The 20,886-nt window shown below is 38.9% G+C and overlaps 1 protein-coding gene across 2 annotated transcripts; it reads right to left on the reverse strand.

The window, feature by feature from the left end:
- Positions 1-1,423: 1,423 nt before the first annotated feature.
- abcb11a (ATP-binding cassette, sub-family B (MDR/TAP), member 11a) lies at positions 1,424-9,941 on the reverse strand. Of its 2 annotated transcripts, XM_071474024.1 has the most exons (27): positions 9,891-9,941; positions 9,407-9,464; positions 9,139-9,187; positions 8,804-9,045; positions 8,637-8,721; positions 8,396-8,529; positions 8,125-8,296; positions 7,906-8,030; positions 7,634-7,808; positions 7,419-7,532; positions 7,193-7,303; positions 6,987-7,112; positions 6,700-6,903; positions 6,421-6,591; positions 6,128-6,317; positions 5,439-5,520; positions 5,231-5,336; positions 4,983-5,141; positions 4,781-4,885; positions 4,510-4,671; positions 4,219-4,422; positions 3,850-4,091; positions 3,583-3,739; positions 3,293-3,490; positions 2,983-3,189; positions 2,171-2,317; positions 1,424-2,096 (listed from the first exon to the last, which is right to left on the reverse strand). In XM_071474024.1, the coding sequence occupies exons 2-27, from the start codon at positions 9,451-9,453 to the stop codon at positions 1,896-1,898; spliced, it is 3,915 nt and encodes a 1,304-aa protein (XP_071330125.1). In that variant the 5' UTR covers positions 9,454-9,464; positions 9,891-9,941; the 3' UTR covers positions 1,424-1,895. The 2 variants fall into 2 exon arrangements, with proteins under 2 accessions (XP_071330125.1, XP_071330134.1); XM_071474033.1 differs by lacking the exons at positions 9,407-9,464; positions 9,891-9,941 and having other exon boundaries at positions 1,761-2,096; positions 2,171-2,281; positions 9,139-9,182.
- Positions 9,942-20,886: the final 10,945 nt, after the last annotated feature.

Below are 20,886 nucleotides of genomic sequence, written 5' to 3' on the forward strand. Positions count from 1 at the left end.
ACAGCAATATATGTTAAAATAAGTTGCATTACTGGGTCACTAATGAGATATTTTATGTGGTTTTTATGTGATGAATATAGCAAAGTATGTATAGCCTTTTGACTTTTTTGACTTTTCTTTTTTGTGTTAGTTTTACATGTACAGTATAACCCATTGTATGTGTGTGTATGTGAAGCATTAATATGATATGAAAGTTTGTTGTGAATAAAACTGTTAAGATTTTTATCACTTTGGAATTAATAGTTTTCTTATAACAGAGTTATATTGCATTACTTTGATTTGGGAGACAATTTTTCCCAAAATAATTGTCATACATTACCTTTAAAATATCTTTCAAAGACAAAATGTTTTTCTAATACATCAGTCTATCTTAACAATCAATGTTTACTTTGCCCATCGGCCCAGCATATTAGTAATAAAACACAAATTAATATATGCTAAAAAAAAAAAGAAAGCAAAACTGTATTATGATTATATCATGTAAGAGATTTCTCAACATTTATATTTTGCTGCAATATATAGACAATAACCCCAAAAGTATGAAGTAGTATTTAAACAGAGCCAGTCGTGGGCACCATGACAACAGGTCAACATCTGATATATTTTTCTATAATCCCTGGCATTTTCCAGGACCCACTGAATCATTCAGTTTTTTTACAGCATACAGTACCCATGTACTGTATGTGCTGTATATATGTACGTCGATCCTCTGTGTGAGGACACAATTTCTAACATATTGCTTAGCCTCTTTAGGTAAATTCAGATATTAATCAGCCAAAATGTAATGAGGTAGAACAAAGTCTCTGATGTGACTAGATTAGGCAGATTACTTAAACTCCTCAGCAGAACCTATTTCCACATCTTTTCCCACTGTCTGTGGTTGCTTAGCATCCAGTGGAACCTGAGGCCTGGCACTAAATGATGTAACAGTCCTCAGTGCCCAGGCTACTTGCTAAGCCAAGCTTGAAGAAACATCTGTGTGTGGGTACTTTATGTCATGGTGCTGAGAGCAACACAACATAGGACCACTCAGCAGACACAACTTTAGGCATTCAAACTTTAAATCTAAATATTTAGAAAACTCAATTTAAGTAGGAAGGCATTTCTACTTAACTAATTAGAAATCTGAAAGCAAAAGAATTTTAATTACATACATTATTGACTGAAATAAGGAAATACCAGTGACTTTTGTCGAGGATCCCGTGCATTGAAATACAATTGTTTTAAATTCTTGCTTCTTCAAAAACGTTATATTTAGGTTTCATCACATACATCCCCAAAATTCCAAGGTAACTGTTCATGTTTGGAAATCAAATGTGAACAATGGCAAGTTTTAAAACATTACAGTAACACACAAATATTAAGATTTTTGGGCACTATCAGGTACTATTACAAAAATCATATTGCTAAAAGAACACATAACTAGACTCAGAGCTTTTCTTTTTTCATTGAAACTGTACAGTTTTACACATATTCCTAATTAAAATAATCGCAAATTACACAAAGAACAATTCATGACATTAATATCTATCTAACAGTACAAATATGGCCAAATGATTGTAAAACCTTATTCTTAAAACTCTTATACTCATAAACGATAAATACACAATAAATATTTTACCATATAATTTTATCTCCACATAGTTTTTGATAAATCATATAATTACTAAAACTTGTTATTCAAACCAGAAGATGTGAACAATTTATGCTCTGTATGTTCTACCTGAAAAAAGCTTTCCTATGATTTCTGTATGTTTGAGGGCACCACATAAAGCTAATATCAATGCATCATCAAAGACTTTCTTAGTGTGATATCACAAGATGACACCACATCAATCAAACGTACAGTAAGGCCAGCACAAAAATCATTGTCATCGTATGCTCATCATATTTGCCTAGCTGATAGGAGCACCTGTTGTAACCAATTTATAATAGGCACCCCTCTTGACCATTAGTGTATCATGTGTGCCTTGCTCTATGATAACTCCATGAGACATCACTGCAATGACGTCAGCAGTCTGGATAGTAGACAGCCGGTGAGCAATTACGATGCAGGTTCGTCCTTTTCTTGCCTCATCCAAAGCAGACTGGACAGTCTGCAGGAAAACAAAGGTTTGTTAGTAAGTACTTTGCTTTATGTATATGCTGTTAGCATTTAGAAATGTATCACCTTTTCACTCTCTGTGTCCAGGGCCGAGGTGGCCTCGTCTAAGAGCAGGATCTTGGGGTTCCTGATAATGGCCCGGGCAATGGCAATGCGTTGTTTCTGTCCTCTTGAGAGCTGGGAACCCAGAGCACCAACCTGAGTCTCATATTTCTACCAGTTTGTAAATGTAGTGAGAGAAGTGGAAAAAGCCAAAGGTCACAAGGTCAGCAATTGTGATCTTTAAAAAATACATTTTTTGTGGTGGTAAATCTGTATCAGTCATCTGGTGAAGTCACTGTGACACAGGTCATGCATATATTTTAGGCATTCAGCTGCCAGTTCAGATTTAAATGTAATTCTTGACCTTGGTAACAGCAGTTGACAAAACAATCTCACCTCATGCTCCATTTCGTAGCAGTTGGAGCTTTTGAAAATGTCAGATGATTGAAATTGGGAGGTCATGGAGACAAAGATATTTATCATTCCATTTACTGAGCATTTCTTGGACATTTCACTCATGTTGGCTTAAAAATAGACTCATCTTAAAACTTAAAACCTCCAGAACCACTACTAAATGGAACTTTTGATGAAAGTGTTGTGTCAGTTTTGCTGACATTTTTCAGAGCAATTCATAATGACAGAACTTTATAAACTCTACATCATCCATCCAGCTTCTATTTTTCTTAAGTTAAAAACTGTTTAACAGGTTATCACAGTCAAATTAGCTTCATAAGCTATATTTTTTAAATTGTGTTGGATTTAATACTGATTACATACGAGAATATTAAAAGCAATTCTAGTAAAACTGTATCATAAATTGAAGTATTTCAACTTACATCTGGTAGTGTCATCACAAAGTCATGAAGATAGGCTTTTTTAGCAGCCTCTACAATCTCCTCCATGCTGATGATACGTGTGTTATCTCCATACTGTATATTCTCAGCTATACTGCAGTCAAACAACACTGGCTCCTGGGACACTATGCCAATCTGAGCTCTTAGAAAGGGCACATTGACTGTGTGAGATGGGCGACCATCAATCAACTGAAAATAAAAGATGACATTGTTAAGACAGTGCTAGTGGCTTTGCAATGTATTCAATTCATTTTGTAGTGAGTGCAATGAATGTCTAAATCGGTCTACACACCACTTGGCCCTCATCTGGGTCATAAAACCTTTCCAACAGTTGAACACTGGTGCTTTTCCCACAGCCACTGCTCCCAACAAACGCTAAAGTCTGACCAGGCTTCACAGACACAGCCAGGCCATTCAACACCTGGGTATCTGGTCGTGTTGGATAGGTGAACTTGCAGTCGAGGAACTCTATTTCACCTCTGAACATATCCTAAAGACGGATAACAAGCCTTAATTATTTCATCATGACAAAATTACATCTTATTATGCATGATTCCATCGTATTTAATGAATTGAACCAACCCATTTCTCTCCATCTTTGGGTTTTATGCTGATTTTAGGAACTCTGTCCAACAGTTTGAAAAACTGAGCAGCAGCAGTTTTGGCTTTGGCGTAATCTGGAGTAAAGGAGGAGGCTCTGCCCAGTGACAGCCCACTGACTACTATAGCTGTAATCACTCTAGAAGAACAACATATGAATGTGCTTGGTTATTGTTTGGTAATCACACAAAAACACAAAATGTCAGTCTGCAAAAGTCTGATTTCCCAAAAGAACATTGTTTTACCAACCTGAAAACAAACACATAATGTAACCCCTCAGAGCTCACAAGATAGCCTCCATATCTAAATGAAGCAGCGTTTGCCATGAAGATGACACACTGAGCAAAGCCAAAACAGAGGCCATAGATGTTGGCTCTCTTTTTAGCAGATTTATATGGAAGCTCCAGTTTCTGCTCATATGATTCCACAAATGACCTCTCTTTAGCTATGCCTGCAATGGTCCTGATGTTAGCAACAGCTTCACTGGATACCTGGGGGAGAGAGGGCAGATCTTATACAGTATCCTATGATTTTTACAGAGAAATTAGCAGATATCAGTGGTCCTAAGTGGCAAACATTCATATGGTAGACATATATAATGGCAGAAGAGGAGCTTACCTGCCCTGCTTCTTCCATGGCCTTTTTATCTTCATTTGCAAAACCTGTCAGCATTTTGGTTTGGAATATTCCAGATAGCCCAATGAGCGGCAGGAAGCAGATAACTACCAAAGTTAACTTCCAACTGTAGTAGAAGGCAATGATGAAACACGCTCCAATGCTGGCCATTGAGTTAATGATCATGCCAATCTGAGAACCTGTTGCCTGCAGAAATCACATCACATGTGAAACAACCATATCAAAACTGTGCGTGACAAATAAGAGGTACAGGCCTGTAAATTTGTCACTTACTGCCTGGACCATAGATGCATCAGTGGCCAGTCTGGTGGTCAGAGCTCCTGGGCTGTTTTGGGGGTCGTCAAACCAGCCAATCTCCTGTTGCAATATGGCCTGGAAGCCCACTTTCCTCAGACGACGGGTCAGCCGCTCTCCAGACTTAGCAAAAGAATATCCCTGGAACATTAAATCCGAGTCAGTCTGTATGTGAGTCCTATCTTATTCTTATTATTCTGTCTGCTCTATGTATACATTTAACATCTCAATTATAAACGCTGATGCAAACCTGTACAAACTGTGTAAAGAAACTAGCCACGGCCACAATGCAAAACAGACCACATATCCCACTGATTTGCTCCCTCTGTTTGTTCAAGTCCTGAATGGCAAAAGTCTGCAAACACAAAGATTATGTAAATCACCAAACAAACTACCAAAGATTGCTAACAATAGAGCAACAATCCATCGTGAGCATTAGGAGCAGCCCTTACACCAAGAATTTGGCTGAACAGGATGGCATAGATAGGGTTGACAGAGCCGTTGGCAGCAGCTCCAAGCGAGCCCAGCAGAATATAAGGCCACTCTGGTTGGTTGTACTTCAGGATACGTGCTACTGGGGCAGGCTCTACATATTCATCATCTTCACATTTCTGTTAAAAATATGCATTAGATCTATTTAATTTCCACAGGACAATTTGCCATAAAGTTAATGCATTATTAAAATCTATAAGAGGAATACATTTTCTGGTATGATCTCCATGCCTGAAAGGATCCTGAGGCTGCCCGATAATGCATCAGGAACACAATCAGACAATTGGCTATGAGATCGCAGCCGAACAGAGCTCCTACAAGAGTAATATTGAGAACATCAAATTATTTTAATTTTGATATAATGTTCTGTTCATACATTTTTCTGGCACAATCTATTTCAGCTGGATTTACTGTACCTGTTCATGGATCTGTAGCTTCCACAGCTAAAGCTCCTCACTTTCAGATCAAAGTCCTCTTTCTGAGCTTCACTGACTCCATCTGGTAGAAAAAGATAACAAATCAATACAGCATTGATACAAGTGTTTCAACAGACACAGGAACGATGCTCAGACACTCTACGGGGTTGCACTATGGCTCCTGCTGAGTGCTTTGAAATGTGCTATCTCAACATATCAGAGCTGAACTGTACTGGGAGGAATTTGTGGGTATAAGAGTGTTAAGGGTAGAGAGTTGTGCCTCCATTTACATAACCTTGGTTACAGTACTAGTTTTATAGCAATCAGTCTCAAAAGGCCTTTATCACAACAGACATTTTGATTTGTCACAGCAGGAAAAGCACAGGTGTGATTAATAACATTAACCATGGCTGAGGGGTCTTGTAATGTGTATACATTCTGTAGCATATTTAGTATATTTTCTGCTTGTCTTAATGCTGGCAGCCTGGCTAGCAAATGCAAGGAGCATGGCTAAACAAACCATAAAGGAGACTTCTTTTAATGTTTCACTAGTATTCACACACAAATTTGGCCCTGTACTGTAGTTCTAAACACATTTCAAACAACACAGACCAATGTGTGAATTGTTGCAACAGGTTTTTTTGGTGAGAACCGAAAAGGATGTGAAATGTGATGCATATAAATCTTACCATTAGTTGTGCTGGATGTGTTTTGGTTCTGCAGGGTGATCAGGGTGAAGTAGACACCTTTCCTTTCTAGTAGCTCACTGTGTGTCCCCCTCTCCACAGCCTGTCCATGCTCAAAACCAACTATAACATCTGCATTTCTAATTGTGGAAAGACGGTGGGCTATGGAAATTGTTGTTCTGCCCAAGCGCACCTGCACATATTCCAGTTGTTAGAGTCTCATTCCACAAAACACAGTGTGTTAATCACGTCAATTAGTGTGTTGTGTTATGTAGTGTACTGACAGTGTGGTTCACCTTATCAAGCGCTTCCTGGACCACAGCTTCACTCTCATTGTCTAAGGCAGATGTGGCCATGTCCAGCAGCAGGATCCTGGGGTTTCGGATCAGGGCTCGAGCAATTGCAATCCTCTGTTTCTGTCCTCCACTCATCTGGCCTCCACCCGCACCCACCAGAGTATCAAATTTCTGGAGAATATTTCATTATTATTACATATCATTGACCTTTTGGATTAGTTTCATAGTTTCAATTGTGACTGTAAATCTTCTGTGTCAGCTTTAAATATCGAAACATACCTGTGGTAGTTCCATTATAAAATTATAAGCATTAGCCTCCTTTGTTGCCTGGATAATTTCTTCCATGGTAACTTCAGGTCGACCAAAGCGGATGTTTTCAGCTATGGTTGTAGCAAACAACGCAGGCTCCTGCTCTACAATACCAATGAGAGAGCGGAGCCACTGGATGTTTAAAGTACGAATGTCATGGCCATCCAAAGTCACCTGAGAATGAAAATTTTATATATGATGCCCCACTGAAGCCCAAACTTTCCACTCATGTCATGCTTTGTTGCTCAGATAGTTACCATTCCCCCTTGTGGGTCATAAAACCTCTGGATGAGTTGGACTGTGGTGCTCTTTCCAGATCCGCTTGGTCCAACAAAAGCAGTGGTTTCTCCTGCTTTGATCTGCATTTTCAGATCATTTAAAATCTGAAAACATAGTTGGTTTTTCAGTTTAATTTTGAGAACTGAGACATGGATATTAAGACCCTCTAGGTGAAGAAAATTACCATAATGTCAGGCCGGGATGGGTAGTAGAAAGTGACATTATGGAACTCAATGTCACCTTTAACTCTGTCTAATTTGTAACCCTCTTCTGAGAAACAATCAATTTCTGGTTCCTGTAAACACAACATCACAGAACTTTATTTTATGGTGAAGAATCTTTCTCTTAAAATATAGTTTCCATCCTGGACTGTATCTGCAATAAAGTCTTGAATTGCATCCTGATTTTACCCGGTCAATTGTGTCAAAGATGGATTTTGCAGCTGCACGACCAGAAGCAAAGGCCTCCAGACACGGTGAGGCCTGACCAAAGCTCATAGCTGCTGTGAGTACTCCAAAAAATACCTGCAAACAAACAAAGCAACCACATGGTGAAACAACTACCACTGTCTCTGAAATACACGAATGATATAAAGTATCAGTTTCACGCATTTAATTTTATATACCTGAACAAGGCTACCAGGTGTCAGCTCCTTGGTGTCAATGACCAGTTTAGATCCATACCAAAAGGTCAGAGCGTAAAAGAGGAAAATGATGCACCAAAGGTATCCCTGAAACATTCCAATGATTGCGCCCTTTTTCACGCCCCAGTTCTGAGCTTCCACAAGGTTTTTGTCATATCTGTCCAAAGTTCACAACGTTTTTAATTTCATTTTAAATACAGGAGCCATTGCCCTTCATCATCAACTTCTTGTGATTTTAGAAAAAGATTAAATACCTTTCAACTTCTTTTTCTTCCGCACCAAATGCTGCTACTGTTCTAATGGATGACAGAACCTCGTCAGCCACTGCCCCTGCCTTTGCATAGGCCCTCAGCCCTCGTCCCGTCAGCCTGGCTACAGCCTTCAGGTGCAAGCAATCAAAAACACACAAAACATTGAAAAACATATCATTTATTTATCTAAACAGAATGTGTGATTCGCAACTGGACTCCTACCAAAGCCATCAGTCCAGCAGCTATACCAATCAGTGGGGTCGCAGCTATGACCACCAGAGTCAGCTTCCACCCTCCAATGAATCCAACCATGAATCCAAACACAAATGTAGACAGCCTCTCAATGAAGATAGACACCTGGTCAGCGATGGCATTATTGATCCTGTTGATATCACTGTAAAGGAACAAAAGTCACCAGAAACACCACTCCATGTAAAACATTATCCCAGCCATGCACTGATAACAGAGCAGCAGAAACAGTGGCCCAACTCACTCAGAAATCCTTGTGTTCAGTTCACCAACAGAGTTGCAGTCAAACCATCCAATCTCCATTTGCATTACTTTTAGGAAAAAAGTCTTTCGGATTCTGTGAGTCTGTCGTGCAGCCGCTGACACCCACAAGACAATCTACATTTTGGTACAAAATGACTTCTTTGAGTGGATATAATGTGCTACACTGTCATGAGACATAGGGGTATCAATTAAAGTTGAATATTGAAAGCAAAAATACTTACTTGAAAATAACTAACAATGAGAACTCCTAGTCCAATTCCAGCATAGTAAAATGCAAACGTGGTCATCTGTGCTTCAATATCCACCCTACCAAGAGAATAAAATGGTGACAGCAACAACTCTTATGCACTGTAACAACAATCACATCAGCAATAAATTACTGACTCACCCACAGTAGATGGTACTGTTTTCAGCTGTTTCATAAACAGAGCCATTTTTCCAATAGATGGTGTTGTTGATACATGTCTTGTTTGGGTCTTTCAGCTGTTGGATCTCAAGGTCATGCATCACAAATGTGTTTGTTATCTCACCATACACCAGGAGCATGAGAGGTGGAGCTGCACCATGTAGGAGGGCACACAAACTCCCCACTACCATCATCACAATGTCTGTCCAGGTGGCAAATCTAAACTGTAAAATAGAATTTGTGGATTTGAAAAAAATAAATAAATAAAAAAAACAGAAGTTGACTACCATTGAACTAAACATGGACATAGTATTTACCAGCTTAAAGTATCCAACACTCAGTGTGTTTTTTTCTTTCTGGTCATCTCTGTAAGATATGTAAATAACATATTTAACAAATAACAACAACTGCAAATATATTATGGTCTGAACCATGGTATATTACAGGCAATGTCAAGTCTGCACTTACCCATTTTGATTGTCTGTTGAGGAGAAGGTTGAAAACTATGTTTAGAGCTGCCTGTATTTATTTAGATTTTCATACAAAACATTATCATGTCAGTTTTGTGCAATGAAAGAAGCTCACTCACCTCCTTTACCCAATGTTGATGTAAGTTTGATCGATTCCTTCATGTTTGTTTCATCTGGCAATTGTACAAAAAACATCAAAATTATAATTTGGTTGTTTAATCAGTGGGATACATGCATCTTACTGAGGTACATTTTCAAAATAAGTTCAATAGAGCTGGGTTTTGATTCAAAAAGAAAGAAATAAAAGCATGACACATTCTGCTGACATGTGCCCAATAACTGCAGACACCTAGAATTTAAAAAATATCTGGAGTCAGTTTGCGGAAAGAATGTTTTTGTTCATGTAAAAAAGTTGCATTGTTAAACATTTTTCATCAAGCAGCATAGGTATAAGATATGAGGGAAAACATTACAGAAACACACTGCTTTGAACAGCTTACTGTACCAATGTTAAAGAACAGCAATTATTACTGAGGGGTCCCTATTGAGTATTAATGCAGCAGCAGTTTAGGTGGAGGAAAAACAAAAATGTACTGTACCTGGACTTCTAACAATGAATCTCTGTTATCCTCAGAAATCACAACACAACTGAGGCTCATCAGAGGAAAATCCTATGTCATTTGCAGGTAACCTATGCCCCCCCCCCCTTACCCATTAACTACACCTCGATTAGACTGATAAGGGTCATATCACCATTACAACTTTTACTAGACTGCGTTTGTAAGGCAAAATTCAGCTAAGATAATGTGTACTGGAAACTATTAGTTACACAGTTATATCATTATACCTTAGTTATACCATTATACCAAGTGGCATTTGTAAAATGTGAAATTTGGTAACACTGTTTGCTTACAATAAAAGTGTCCCTTAGCATAAACGTGTTTAGTTGTTATCACAAGTGGCTGTAAAATGGGTTAATGACCGCAAGGCCATTATTTGTTGTCAGGTGCTGTCTCAATAACATTACAAAATTAAATCAAATTGATGTGGACGGTAAAACTTTGGTCCCTTCTCGTCATTTTAAAATCATTTGAATGGTTTTGCCAAACTTTCATTATTACAAATTTTAATGAAGATACATGAATTAAGACTAAATAATCATCAAAGTAATTATTGTTCTAGCAGATCCAAGATTGCAAACCATGTAACACAAATTCACATTTCACCAGTCTAAGGTTTATTACAATTTTTACATGTACTACAGTGAAATTTGTGTGGCATAAGTAGCCTACTACTAGATCTAATAAGCTATTTGTACCATGCCTCTTAGATGAAGATCAATAAAAAGATCACTGTAATATATAAAATATAAAATTAAAGCTTTCTAAAAGTGGAAACGGAGAAACCTTTATACTATCCAAACAGATGTTTGAGGAGGTTAATGCCCACTAGGACAAGAAGCAGAGGACCCAGGTTTGGAATTTGCTCCTTCTTTACAACCAGTCATCATTCACAACACAGGTGATTGATAATACCAAAGGAAGGAGGGGGCTCTAGTCAAAGACACACTCTAATAAAAACGGTTTACTCCTCTGGATCTTTCTAACAGAGCTGAGGGCTGCTTGGCATGGAGAAGCCTGCACTAATAATTGTGATCAAATGTAGTAGAAGACAGAATCAAGCAAAGTATACTCAAGTCTGTCTGACCAAGACAGAGATAAGACCAGGGCGCAACCATCAAAACAATTGCTAGCTGTCTTACTTTGCTGAGGAGCATATGATGGTAATGGGGGCTAATGGTTGTGCCTGGATTGGTAACCTTATTTAGTTGTGCTTCTTGTTATGTGCTAGCCGCATTGACCAAAAGAGAGAGAGCGACAAAAGAGTGAGCAAGAAAGTGTCCAGCTACTCTCTCAAAACAAAAATTGTCATCACACACTAAGCATTGATTTATTTACATTTAATAATCAGAGCATTCACAATATTCACTCAGCAGGAGGAGGCACATAGGAACAGCTGTTTCACTTCATTTATTCATTTAAGCCCCAAGAATCATTTGCACATTGAGGTGACATGGTTTGAGATCATTGTCTTGAATTGTCCATGGGTAGTGAGCATGTGGTGAATGTCCAATAGAGCTTTATGGAAAAAAAAGGTACAGGTGTTTATCACGTCTCTGTGCCAGAGAGGACCAACTTTGTTATATAGAGTGCAGTGGTGTGTGATCTCCGGTAATGAATCTCAGGGCAGAATGCTAAACGAGTCTAGAGGTTTGAGAGTGTAAGCAGCAGCATGTCTGTAGATAATGTCCCCATAAACCAGTATTGACAGGAAGATTGCCTCAACTACACCTTTCCTACTATGCAAAGGGAAGCTGGATCTGTTTCTACAAAAAAAAAAATAAATAAATTTCCACAGTTTAGTGATGAGATTTTTTATATGATATGTAAACGTAAATGATTCATCAAGCCAAATACCGAGGTATTTACAGTGCATCCGGAAAGTATTCACAGCGCTTCACTTTTTCCACATTTTGTTATGTTACAGATTCCAAAATGGATTAAATTCATTTTTTACCTCAAAATTCTACACACAATACCACATAATGACAAAGTGAAAAAAAGTTTGCTTGAAACTTTTGCAAATTTATTAAAAATAAAAAACCTAACATGTACATAAGTATTCACAGCCTTTGAAAAAAAAAAAAAAAAAAAAAAAAAAAATTGTTGAGGCACCTTGGCAGCAATTACAGCCTCAAGTCTTTTTGAGTAAGATGCTACAAGCTTGGCGCACCTATGTTTGGGCAGTTTCTCCCATTCTTCTTTGCAGAACCTCTCAAGCTCCATCAGGTTGGATGGGGAGCTTCGGTGCACAGCCATTTTCAGATCTCTCCAGAGATGTTCGATCGGGTTCAAGTCTGGGCTCTGGCTGGGCCATTCAAGGACATTCACAGAATTGTTCTGAAGCCACTCCTTTGTTATCTCGGCTGTGTGCTTAGGGTCGTTGTCCTGTTGGAAGATGAACCTTCGCCCCAGTCCGAGGTCCAGAGCGCTCTGGAGCAGGTTATCATCAAGGATGTCTCTGTACTTTGCTGCATTCATCTTTCCCTTGCCCCTGACTAGTCTCCCAGTTCCTGCTGCCGAAAAACATCCCCACAACATGATGCTGCCACCACCATGCTTCACTGTGGGGATGGTATTGGCCAAGTGATGAGTGGTGCCTGGTTTCCTCCAGACATGACGCTTGGCATTCAGGCCAAAGAGTTCAATCTTTGTTTCACCAGACCAGAGAACTTTGTTTCTCATGGTCTGAGAGGCCTTCAGGTGCCTTTTGGTAAACTCCCGGTGGGCTGTCATGTGCCTTTTACTGAAGAGTGACTTCCGTCTGTCCACTCTACCATACAGGCCTGATTGATGGAGTGCTGCAGAAATGGTTGTCCCTCTGGAAGGTTCTCCTCTCTCCACAGAGCAACGCTGGAGCACTGTCAGAGTGACCATCAGGTTCTTGGTCACCTCCCTGACTGTGGCCCTCCTGCCCAGATGGCTCAGATTGGCCAGGCGGCCAGCTCTAGGAAGAGTCCTGGTGGTTCCAAACTTCTTCCATTTACAGATGATGGAGGCCACTGTGCTCATTGGGACCTTCAATGCTGCAGAAATTTTTCTGTACCCTTCCCCAGATCTGTGCCTCCATACAATCCTGTCTCAGAGGTCTACAGACAATTCCTTGGACTTCATGACTTGGTTTGTGCTCTGACATGCACTGTCAACTATGGGACCTTATATAGACAGGTGTGTCCAAATCATGTCCAATCAACTGAATTTACCACAGGTGGACTCCAATCAAGTTGTAGAAACATCTGAAGGATGATTTTTTGTTTTTTATTTTTAATATATTAGCAAAAAATTTCAAGCAAACTTTTTTCACTTTGTCATTATGGGGTATTGTGTGTAGAGTTTTGAGGTAAAAATGAATTTAATCCATTTTGGAATCTGTAACATAACAAAATGTGGAAAAAGTGAAGCGCTGTGAATACTTTCTGGATGCACTGTATAGTCTGTGACTCTTAGTACCATTTAGTGTTGATAAATGCAGTGTTAAAATCAATATCTCTTGCTCTAGAAAAAAGCATGAACTTGCTTTTGCTTGCATTAAGTACTAGCTTTAGGTTGATAAGTGCATCTTGAATAGCACTAGGCGCATTGCAGAGACCATGCTTTGTTTATCTATGATTGTAAGGAAGTTCTCTGAAAAATAATCTACTGCCATTTCAACATCTGAGATTTCAGAAGTAAAGTGAATGCTACAATGATAAAGGTCAATTAAAAATGCTTATTCATTAAAGATTCTTAGATTTCTTTTGACAACAACTCTAGACATATACACATTTGTTTTCTTCAAATGTATATCGCTAATACAAACAACTGGGCAGTGATCACTTATTCCAAGATCAAAAACACCAGCAACAATTTTATTACTTCTAATGGTTAAGATAAGATCTTTTAATATGGATCTGTCATGATTTTTATTTTTATTTAATTTATTTTTTTTACAATTTTGGCATATATAGCAACACCAATCCTTCCAATCCCGTCTGTTCTATATATATTGTAACCATTTATTGATACATCAGAATTATTAATGCCTTTAGCCAGGTTTCCATGACAACCAGAATGTCAGGGTCTGCCTGTGAGACCAGTATGTTAAAATGAAGAAAATTTTCTTGTTGACACAAACTCAACAAAAGGAGTTGGGACTGGAGGTAGAGGTAGGGCAGGGATTCAGGGTGGGTGTGTGCTGTGTAAACAGTCATGCACATGGAGAGGACTGGCCCACATGTTGAATGTTAGCTGATAGCATTTGGCTACAACACTCTCTTTTGAAGAGACATGATCCCAGAACAGGTTAAAATTATTGATAAAATCCACACTGAGAGACCTGCATGCAGACTGGAGCCAGGTGTGCAGGCTGAGTATGCGCTAAAATTCTCAGTTCTGCGACCAAGCGTTGGAATCGGGCCGGAGATAAAAACAGACTTTACACAGTCATGTTTATGAAGCGGACATCCCTAATTATGGAGTCTCTGATGATTAATGTAGTGGGAGGAAAGAGCAGACAAGGAGATGCTGATGTGAGGACTTCCTGTAGGGTAGCAGATGCTCCACTGTGTTCTCCTGCGCTGAGGGTGGCAGCTCAGGCTGAAGGTTCTGTTGCAGGCCAAGCTGCATCTCACATTTACTAAGCTATTCATTGATAACTTAAAATCCAGCCACCTATGAGTAAGATCCTTCATCCAGTTCAAAGTTAACGTAAAAATGTGGCCGTTTTCTGGCAGTGATTCTGGCAGGAGCGAAGCAGGAACGAAGCTTTTTTACAGTTTGCAGTTCTCTCTCTCTCTTTCTCTCTCTCTGTGAGTGGCTGAAAGTTCTGTTTGCAACCATGAAAAGCAGCAGCAAAGAAACTGAAATCAGTGATGTGTTCTGTCTGTCTATAGATCTCTTCTGCTCTGTTTAATCACAGCGTGGTATACACAACAAACTGCATTTAAATGACAGTCGCCTGGTCAGAGTGTGCATGTGTGCACGTGCGCACAGCGGTGTTTCAAGCACTGGTTTGCAGGGGATGCTGAAGTAAAACTATATCAAGGCTAAATTGAATTTAATATTATAAGCATAACATTGTCTTAATATTATAGCATAATTAAGGACCACACCACAGAACCACAAGGACCATATGGATTCACTGGTTCATTTAATAGTTAAATAAAACTGCAAAATACAGTGCAACAAATCTGCAGAGGCTAATCTATAACAGAGTTTATTTGATAGACAATATAATCTGTGAGATTTATTTGGGTAACAGCGTTGTCACCACGTCCAGAGAAGGGAAAAAGTGGATTAGAACCACAAAGACCACTCCACAGACCACTCACTACCTGGTGCAGACCACTATCTTCAACTCCCCTAGTGGTAGTAACCAGTGGTCTGTTTTAGTGACCATTGTTTGACAGACCACAGCTTTGGCTACAACCCCCTCTCTTACTGTCCCAAGGGAGAAATTTGACTTCGATTCTACAGAGCCAGACTATTTCTTGGTCAGGGGCAGTCTCTGCTGATTGCCTGGCAAAACTGTGAAATTACTGTGAGACGTTTAACAAGGAAAGAAACCAAGGTACAAGGTAGAATTTATCATCATTCTCAAATATTCAGTATGCAGCGGAATGAAATTGCTTTTCTTCAGTGTAGCAGACTCCAGACCAGGTGTGGACCCTGGAAATAAACTTTCAGTGCAACCTGACCCAGTCTGCCTTTGAATGATGCATAATGTCAACTCAGCTGTCAGCTGCAGTCAACAAGGTTGTTGTCAGAACACAGAGAAAAGAATCAACTGAAGTTGTTATATTAAGCCTCCAGTACAATTTTCCAAATGTAAAATCAATAACATAGCAAGAGCAGGCAATGGAGGCTTCACTGAGAGCAACACGAGTCTTAGGCAAACACAAGAAGCCCTTTTCAGAAAATGAAGTTATGAAAAAGTGTTTGAGTTATGTGATGGATGCCTTGCTATGAGGAAAGCAAAAGGATGAAAAGAGAGGGAAAATAGGTCAGATACCACTGTCAGATTCCTATGCAGCAAGACAAACAGAGACTCTTGCTGAAAATGTCAGTTCTGTGATGGCATTAAACAGACACATTTCATCTGATTTATTTAGATTTCAAGATGAAAAAAGCGGGAATTTGTGAAGATGTTAGGGGACTTAGATCCCATTATGGCCACACATGAGTGGGTGGGGTGGGGGGTATCTGTATGAAGCCATTATGCATAGGCTTCCTGACAGAGCAATAGATCTGAAGCATGTTGTCTCCATAGCTTACTGATGGAGCACCATCCATGACTGGGTAAAATGTATACAGAAGCCAAGGCATCATCAGCACTGCAGCATCATATGCTGCATACATGATTTACTCCAACATGGGGTTCAAGCAAAGGCAGAGTACTGGAGCCTTTTTGGGGCATTCGCATTGAGCTGCAAAACCTCCCGTCCGAACAAAAAAATGCAAAAGCCAAAATGTTTGCGGGTTTGTTCCAAAATGAATTGAAAAAGTGAATTGGAAAGTGAACTTCTGACAGATACACCATCCCACCTGGATTTCCTTAATGTCAAGCTTCAGGATAGAACCAACACAGTGAGTAAGCTCCTTTCTGCAATGCCTGGTTTTCAATGGAAGCTGGAGGCGTTTTGAACTATATAAACTCGACAAACCAGAAGAAACTAGAATTACGGCTAACGGTTGTATGAATGAACAAATGAATATTTGTGCCAAATTTAAAGAAGTTTGTTTAAGGCGTTACTGAGATATCACATTCACAAGGCCAAAACCATTTTTTGTGCCAAATTTGATTAACTTCCGTCAAGGCGTTACTGAGATATTGTGTCCATTCAAATGAGATGTGTGGATGGACAGACAACCCAATAACAATATGCCTCCAGCCCTTGCTGTTGCCTGTATGGATGCATAAAAGTCAGCTTTAGATTCATGCCTGGTGTTCACGGAGAAGCTGAATGAAAATTTCAAAACCAGCTTTGAGGGCTTTAACTTGGGAAAATAAGTTGTACTGCACTATGAAAACCCATTTCCTGTCAGAAATGTCACAGAATTCTCAGTGGAAACACAGAAAATCAGCCCGTGGCTCAGTACATCTTCTCTGCAAACTGAGTTGTTTGAGCTCTAAGAAAACCCGTGTCTGCAGGGAGCTCAGTGTGATCCTGTCACTTTCTGGATAAAAGGTTTAAAGTTTTCCTATGTCTGCAGAAGCTGGCCCTTTAAATCCTCATCATTTTTGGTTTGACATACTGATGCTCAGGGGTGGGTCTACAACATTTTTGATGGGGGGGGGGGGTGGGGTGGGGGGGGGGGGGGGGGGGGGGGTAGGCCAATAATAATGACCTCTACATTATTCCTGGCCAAGTAGGTAGGACATAGCCTCTCATGGATGCACAGCATTAACCCATAGTAATTTTCTAGTGAAGTATTTCACCAAACAGTTTTAAAACTACGAGTGATACAGGTTATTATTTATAACTCACCATGCATTAAGTCACAATAGCACTGATTCTGAATTCCTTATTGTGAACTACAGTTGGGCTTGGGATATTTTAGTAACAGACTAGATCACTATAATGTTGGTTGCAGCTTTCCTTTTACTGTAAATTTCACTGTAAGATTGGAGGTTAAATACCCTCTGGTTCTGATGGTGTGGGGTGTGAAGAATGTGAAGCCTCCTCTGCGTCACTGAAACTTTAACTTGGGATGAAGCATGCAGACTCCTGTTGGTCTATATCTGGGTCATCTGAGTGGCCACGACTCACTACTTTTATGACTGTTGGTGTCTAGATGGGGCCACTACCATCCTGCATAGCTAGGGTACACGGGGTCTTGTAGATAAGGGGTTAGAAGGAAAGCATAAACTTAGAAAATAATATTCAAATCTAGTAGTTGTCGAGGATGAGCTAAGTAGGGGAAAGGACAAGACACGTGTAATACTAATTAGGTACTGTGGAGCAAGTGACAGTGCAGATGTTGGTGTCCAATAGCATCTTCACACATGAAAGTTTAGGATGAAGTTTAGCCTTATATGGAGTAAGTTGTGGTAAACTGTTGCAGCCATGTGAGACCTGGGAACATATAGCCACTGTCAGACAAGATATCTTCACTGACTTCGCTGACTGTGTACTGATCATCATTTTCTCCCAGCTTACAAAAAATACTTCTGAGACATCTGAACTCCTGGTGATTGTCTTTTTCTCCAGCTCACAAGATTTCCACATCCTACTGATACACATACCTTGATCTGCAGAAAACTTAGTGGACAGTGATGACGTCCGCTTATTCCTCCCATCCCATCCTCCCATCCTTGCTGCTTGTTCCTTTGCCTGTGTGTCTACTGTCTGTCCCGGAAGAAATGTGAAATAGCAGTGCTTGAAATGACAATGCTTTACTGTTCAGTTACTTAGTCAAGTCACAAAATATTGTATTTCCTAAAGCTGTTTTTTTTTCTCTCATTTAAAAATCCAGTTAAATTAAGTTAATTTCATTCATTCAATTGGCAGGACAATGCTCTATTTGAGTGATGTCTTCGCCACGGTTTTTCTGTTTCTATACAGCACATGTAATGGACCTGGTGATATTTACCTTTTTTAAATAATTTCGCAGAACTTTCACTTTGCATACATGCTGGCATGCTCTCTTATTAAGGAAAATTTAATTATTCCTTTGAACCATAGTTCTCTCAACTAGACAGTCAGGTTTGCTGCTGCATAAATGCCAGCTCTTAAATGAACTACTAGCGGTAGCTGCCCCAGGACTTAACCTAAGTAATGTAATCTTAGCGTCCCATAACTTTCAGTATTAAACACTGCACATACCAAAAGTCAGTTTACGTACCAATGCCTTTGGTCTCCCTTCCTGCACCAAAAGTGTATAAATAAGTCTATCTTAAGTTATCTTCCTCCCAGTAGTATCACCGTCTTGCTAATTTTCCATGCGTGTTTCATTTACTCTGATAACAACACGTCGCTGGTTCCTCCCCAGTGCCGTGTGTTACATCAGGTGCTCCACAACCTCAACAACTCACAGGGCCTGCAGGAGTACTGTGAGGCACTGTGAGTTCAGCAGACTCACTCGTGAGAACTTATAAGACACATAAATATGAGCAGGATTTTGTGATATTACAACGAGTTCAAAGCCAATCATGGTTTAATATGCACCTCCAGTGCACATACACTGGGAAAGGACTTGTTGACATCTTGTGCCCTGCAGTTTCGATTTTGAAATGAATTTTAACTGACTGAAATTGAATTTCAAAGAAAGTAGATGTAGATGAGTTTTTAACAAGATAATTGAATTTTTGGAAAAGACATGTCAAACACAAATTATTGTAACTATAATAATAAAATATTTAAAAAGTGCAGGGTTGTTTCTGTAAACACATTATTGGGTTGATTATGCTGGTTCATAAAACTGGGTTGTTAGGGGTACTGTGAACCCACTGTGGGATTACTAATGCTGGGTCAAAGGTGTTTTAAGGAGTTCATTCACAGCTGATTGGATACTGCGACCCAACTGCTCGTTCATTCATTTTCCTGCTCGGCCATTGTCAAACTGTTTGGATCAATCTTTGGTTCAGGGATTCTCAAGACGCATGGTGGGAAGGATTTTTATAGTATGTTACTAAGTGACAGTAACATTAGCAGCTAATTCTGGCCATCACAAATTTATTACTGTTATGAAATGAGACAATGACAGTTACATTACCTGTCAGCACTGCCCACTTAAAAGTAAGTAAGGTAAAAAGAAAAATGACAATATAATGACTCTAAAGTGGATATAACATGATAAAATGTCAGTAATAGTAGCTGCTAAATTGGCATTGAATTATAGAATCTAGAATACTATAATGTTTTCAATAACATTAGCTGCTAACATTTCCCACCATATATGTAATATTTACAAGAAATTAAAATGTCATTAATGTTAATTTTGATTTTCGTGATCAACAATCTAAAAATAAGATGAAATTGTAAAAAAAAAAAAAAAAAAAAATGCAGTAGTTGCAAAGTTGGCCATTAAACTTTGCATTTTCTGTTCAAATGAAAACTATTCAAAAATGTAACCTGTTTGACCTCCAACAATCTAATGAGTGAAAGCGACAGGAACATTAGCTGCTGATTCTGGCCATTACAAATTTAATATTGTTGTGAAGTGAAACTATGACAGTTATATGAATTGTCAGTGTTGCTTTCAAAAAAGTTAGTAATAAGGTAAAAAGAAAAAAAGGACAATATAACAATTCTAAAGTGGATGAGACGGATGTGATGACAAAATGTCCAAAAGAAGTTGCAGTAGCTGCCATTTAATATGTATACCCTATAAAAATGAAACCTTTTCAATAACTTTAGCTGCTAAATTTGTCCTCCAACAATCTAATTTCAAGTGAAAAGGAAAAAAGCTACACTAACATTAGCTGCTTAGTTTGGCCATCACAAATTTAATATTGATGTGAAATCAAACATTGACAGTTACTTTACCATAGTGCATTGTCCACAAAAAAGTTAACAGTGAGGTAAAATGAAAGAAATGAAAGCCTAATGAATCCAAAATTAATGTTATATGAAAAAATGTTAGTGACCTTAACTGCTAACTTTGGCCACCACAAACCTTATGTTTAGATCAAATAAAAAATGTCATTAACATTAACAGGCTATTTGGTCATCAAGGTTCTCCTGAGAAGATGAGATGACTACATGTTAACATGAGCTGTTAAGTTTCCCTAACCCTACCATTTGGCCATTAAACATACATTTCCTATTAAATTAAACCTTTTCAATAACTTTAGCTCAATCCCTCTTTCCAACATTTGCTCGCTGTTTACAAATTGTGTTACAACCAATCACACCTTTGCTCAGTTCATGTGGAGTAATTGTTTCTTTACTTTTTCTGCTTTGATGAGGGTGTACATCTGTACAGCTTGATATGCTTGATAATTGTAAAGGTAATTTAGGGCCAGAATGTTTGAAAGCAATAAAATAACAAAACG

This window comes from Trachinotus anak, unplaced genomic scaffold, assembly GCF_046630095.1.
Source record: "Trachinotus anak isolate AG129_WGS33_773 ecotype Australia unplaced genomic scaffold, CSIRO_AGI_Tana_v1 ptg000001l, whole genome shotgun sequence".
In the NCBI taxonomy this organism is placed as follows: domain Eukaryota; kingdom Metazoa; phylum Chordata; class Actinopteri; order Carangiformes; family Carangidae; genus Trachinotus; species Trachinotus anak.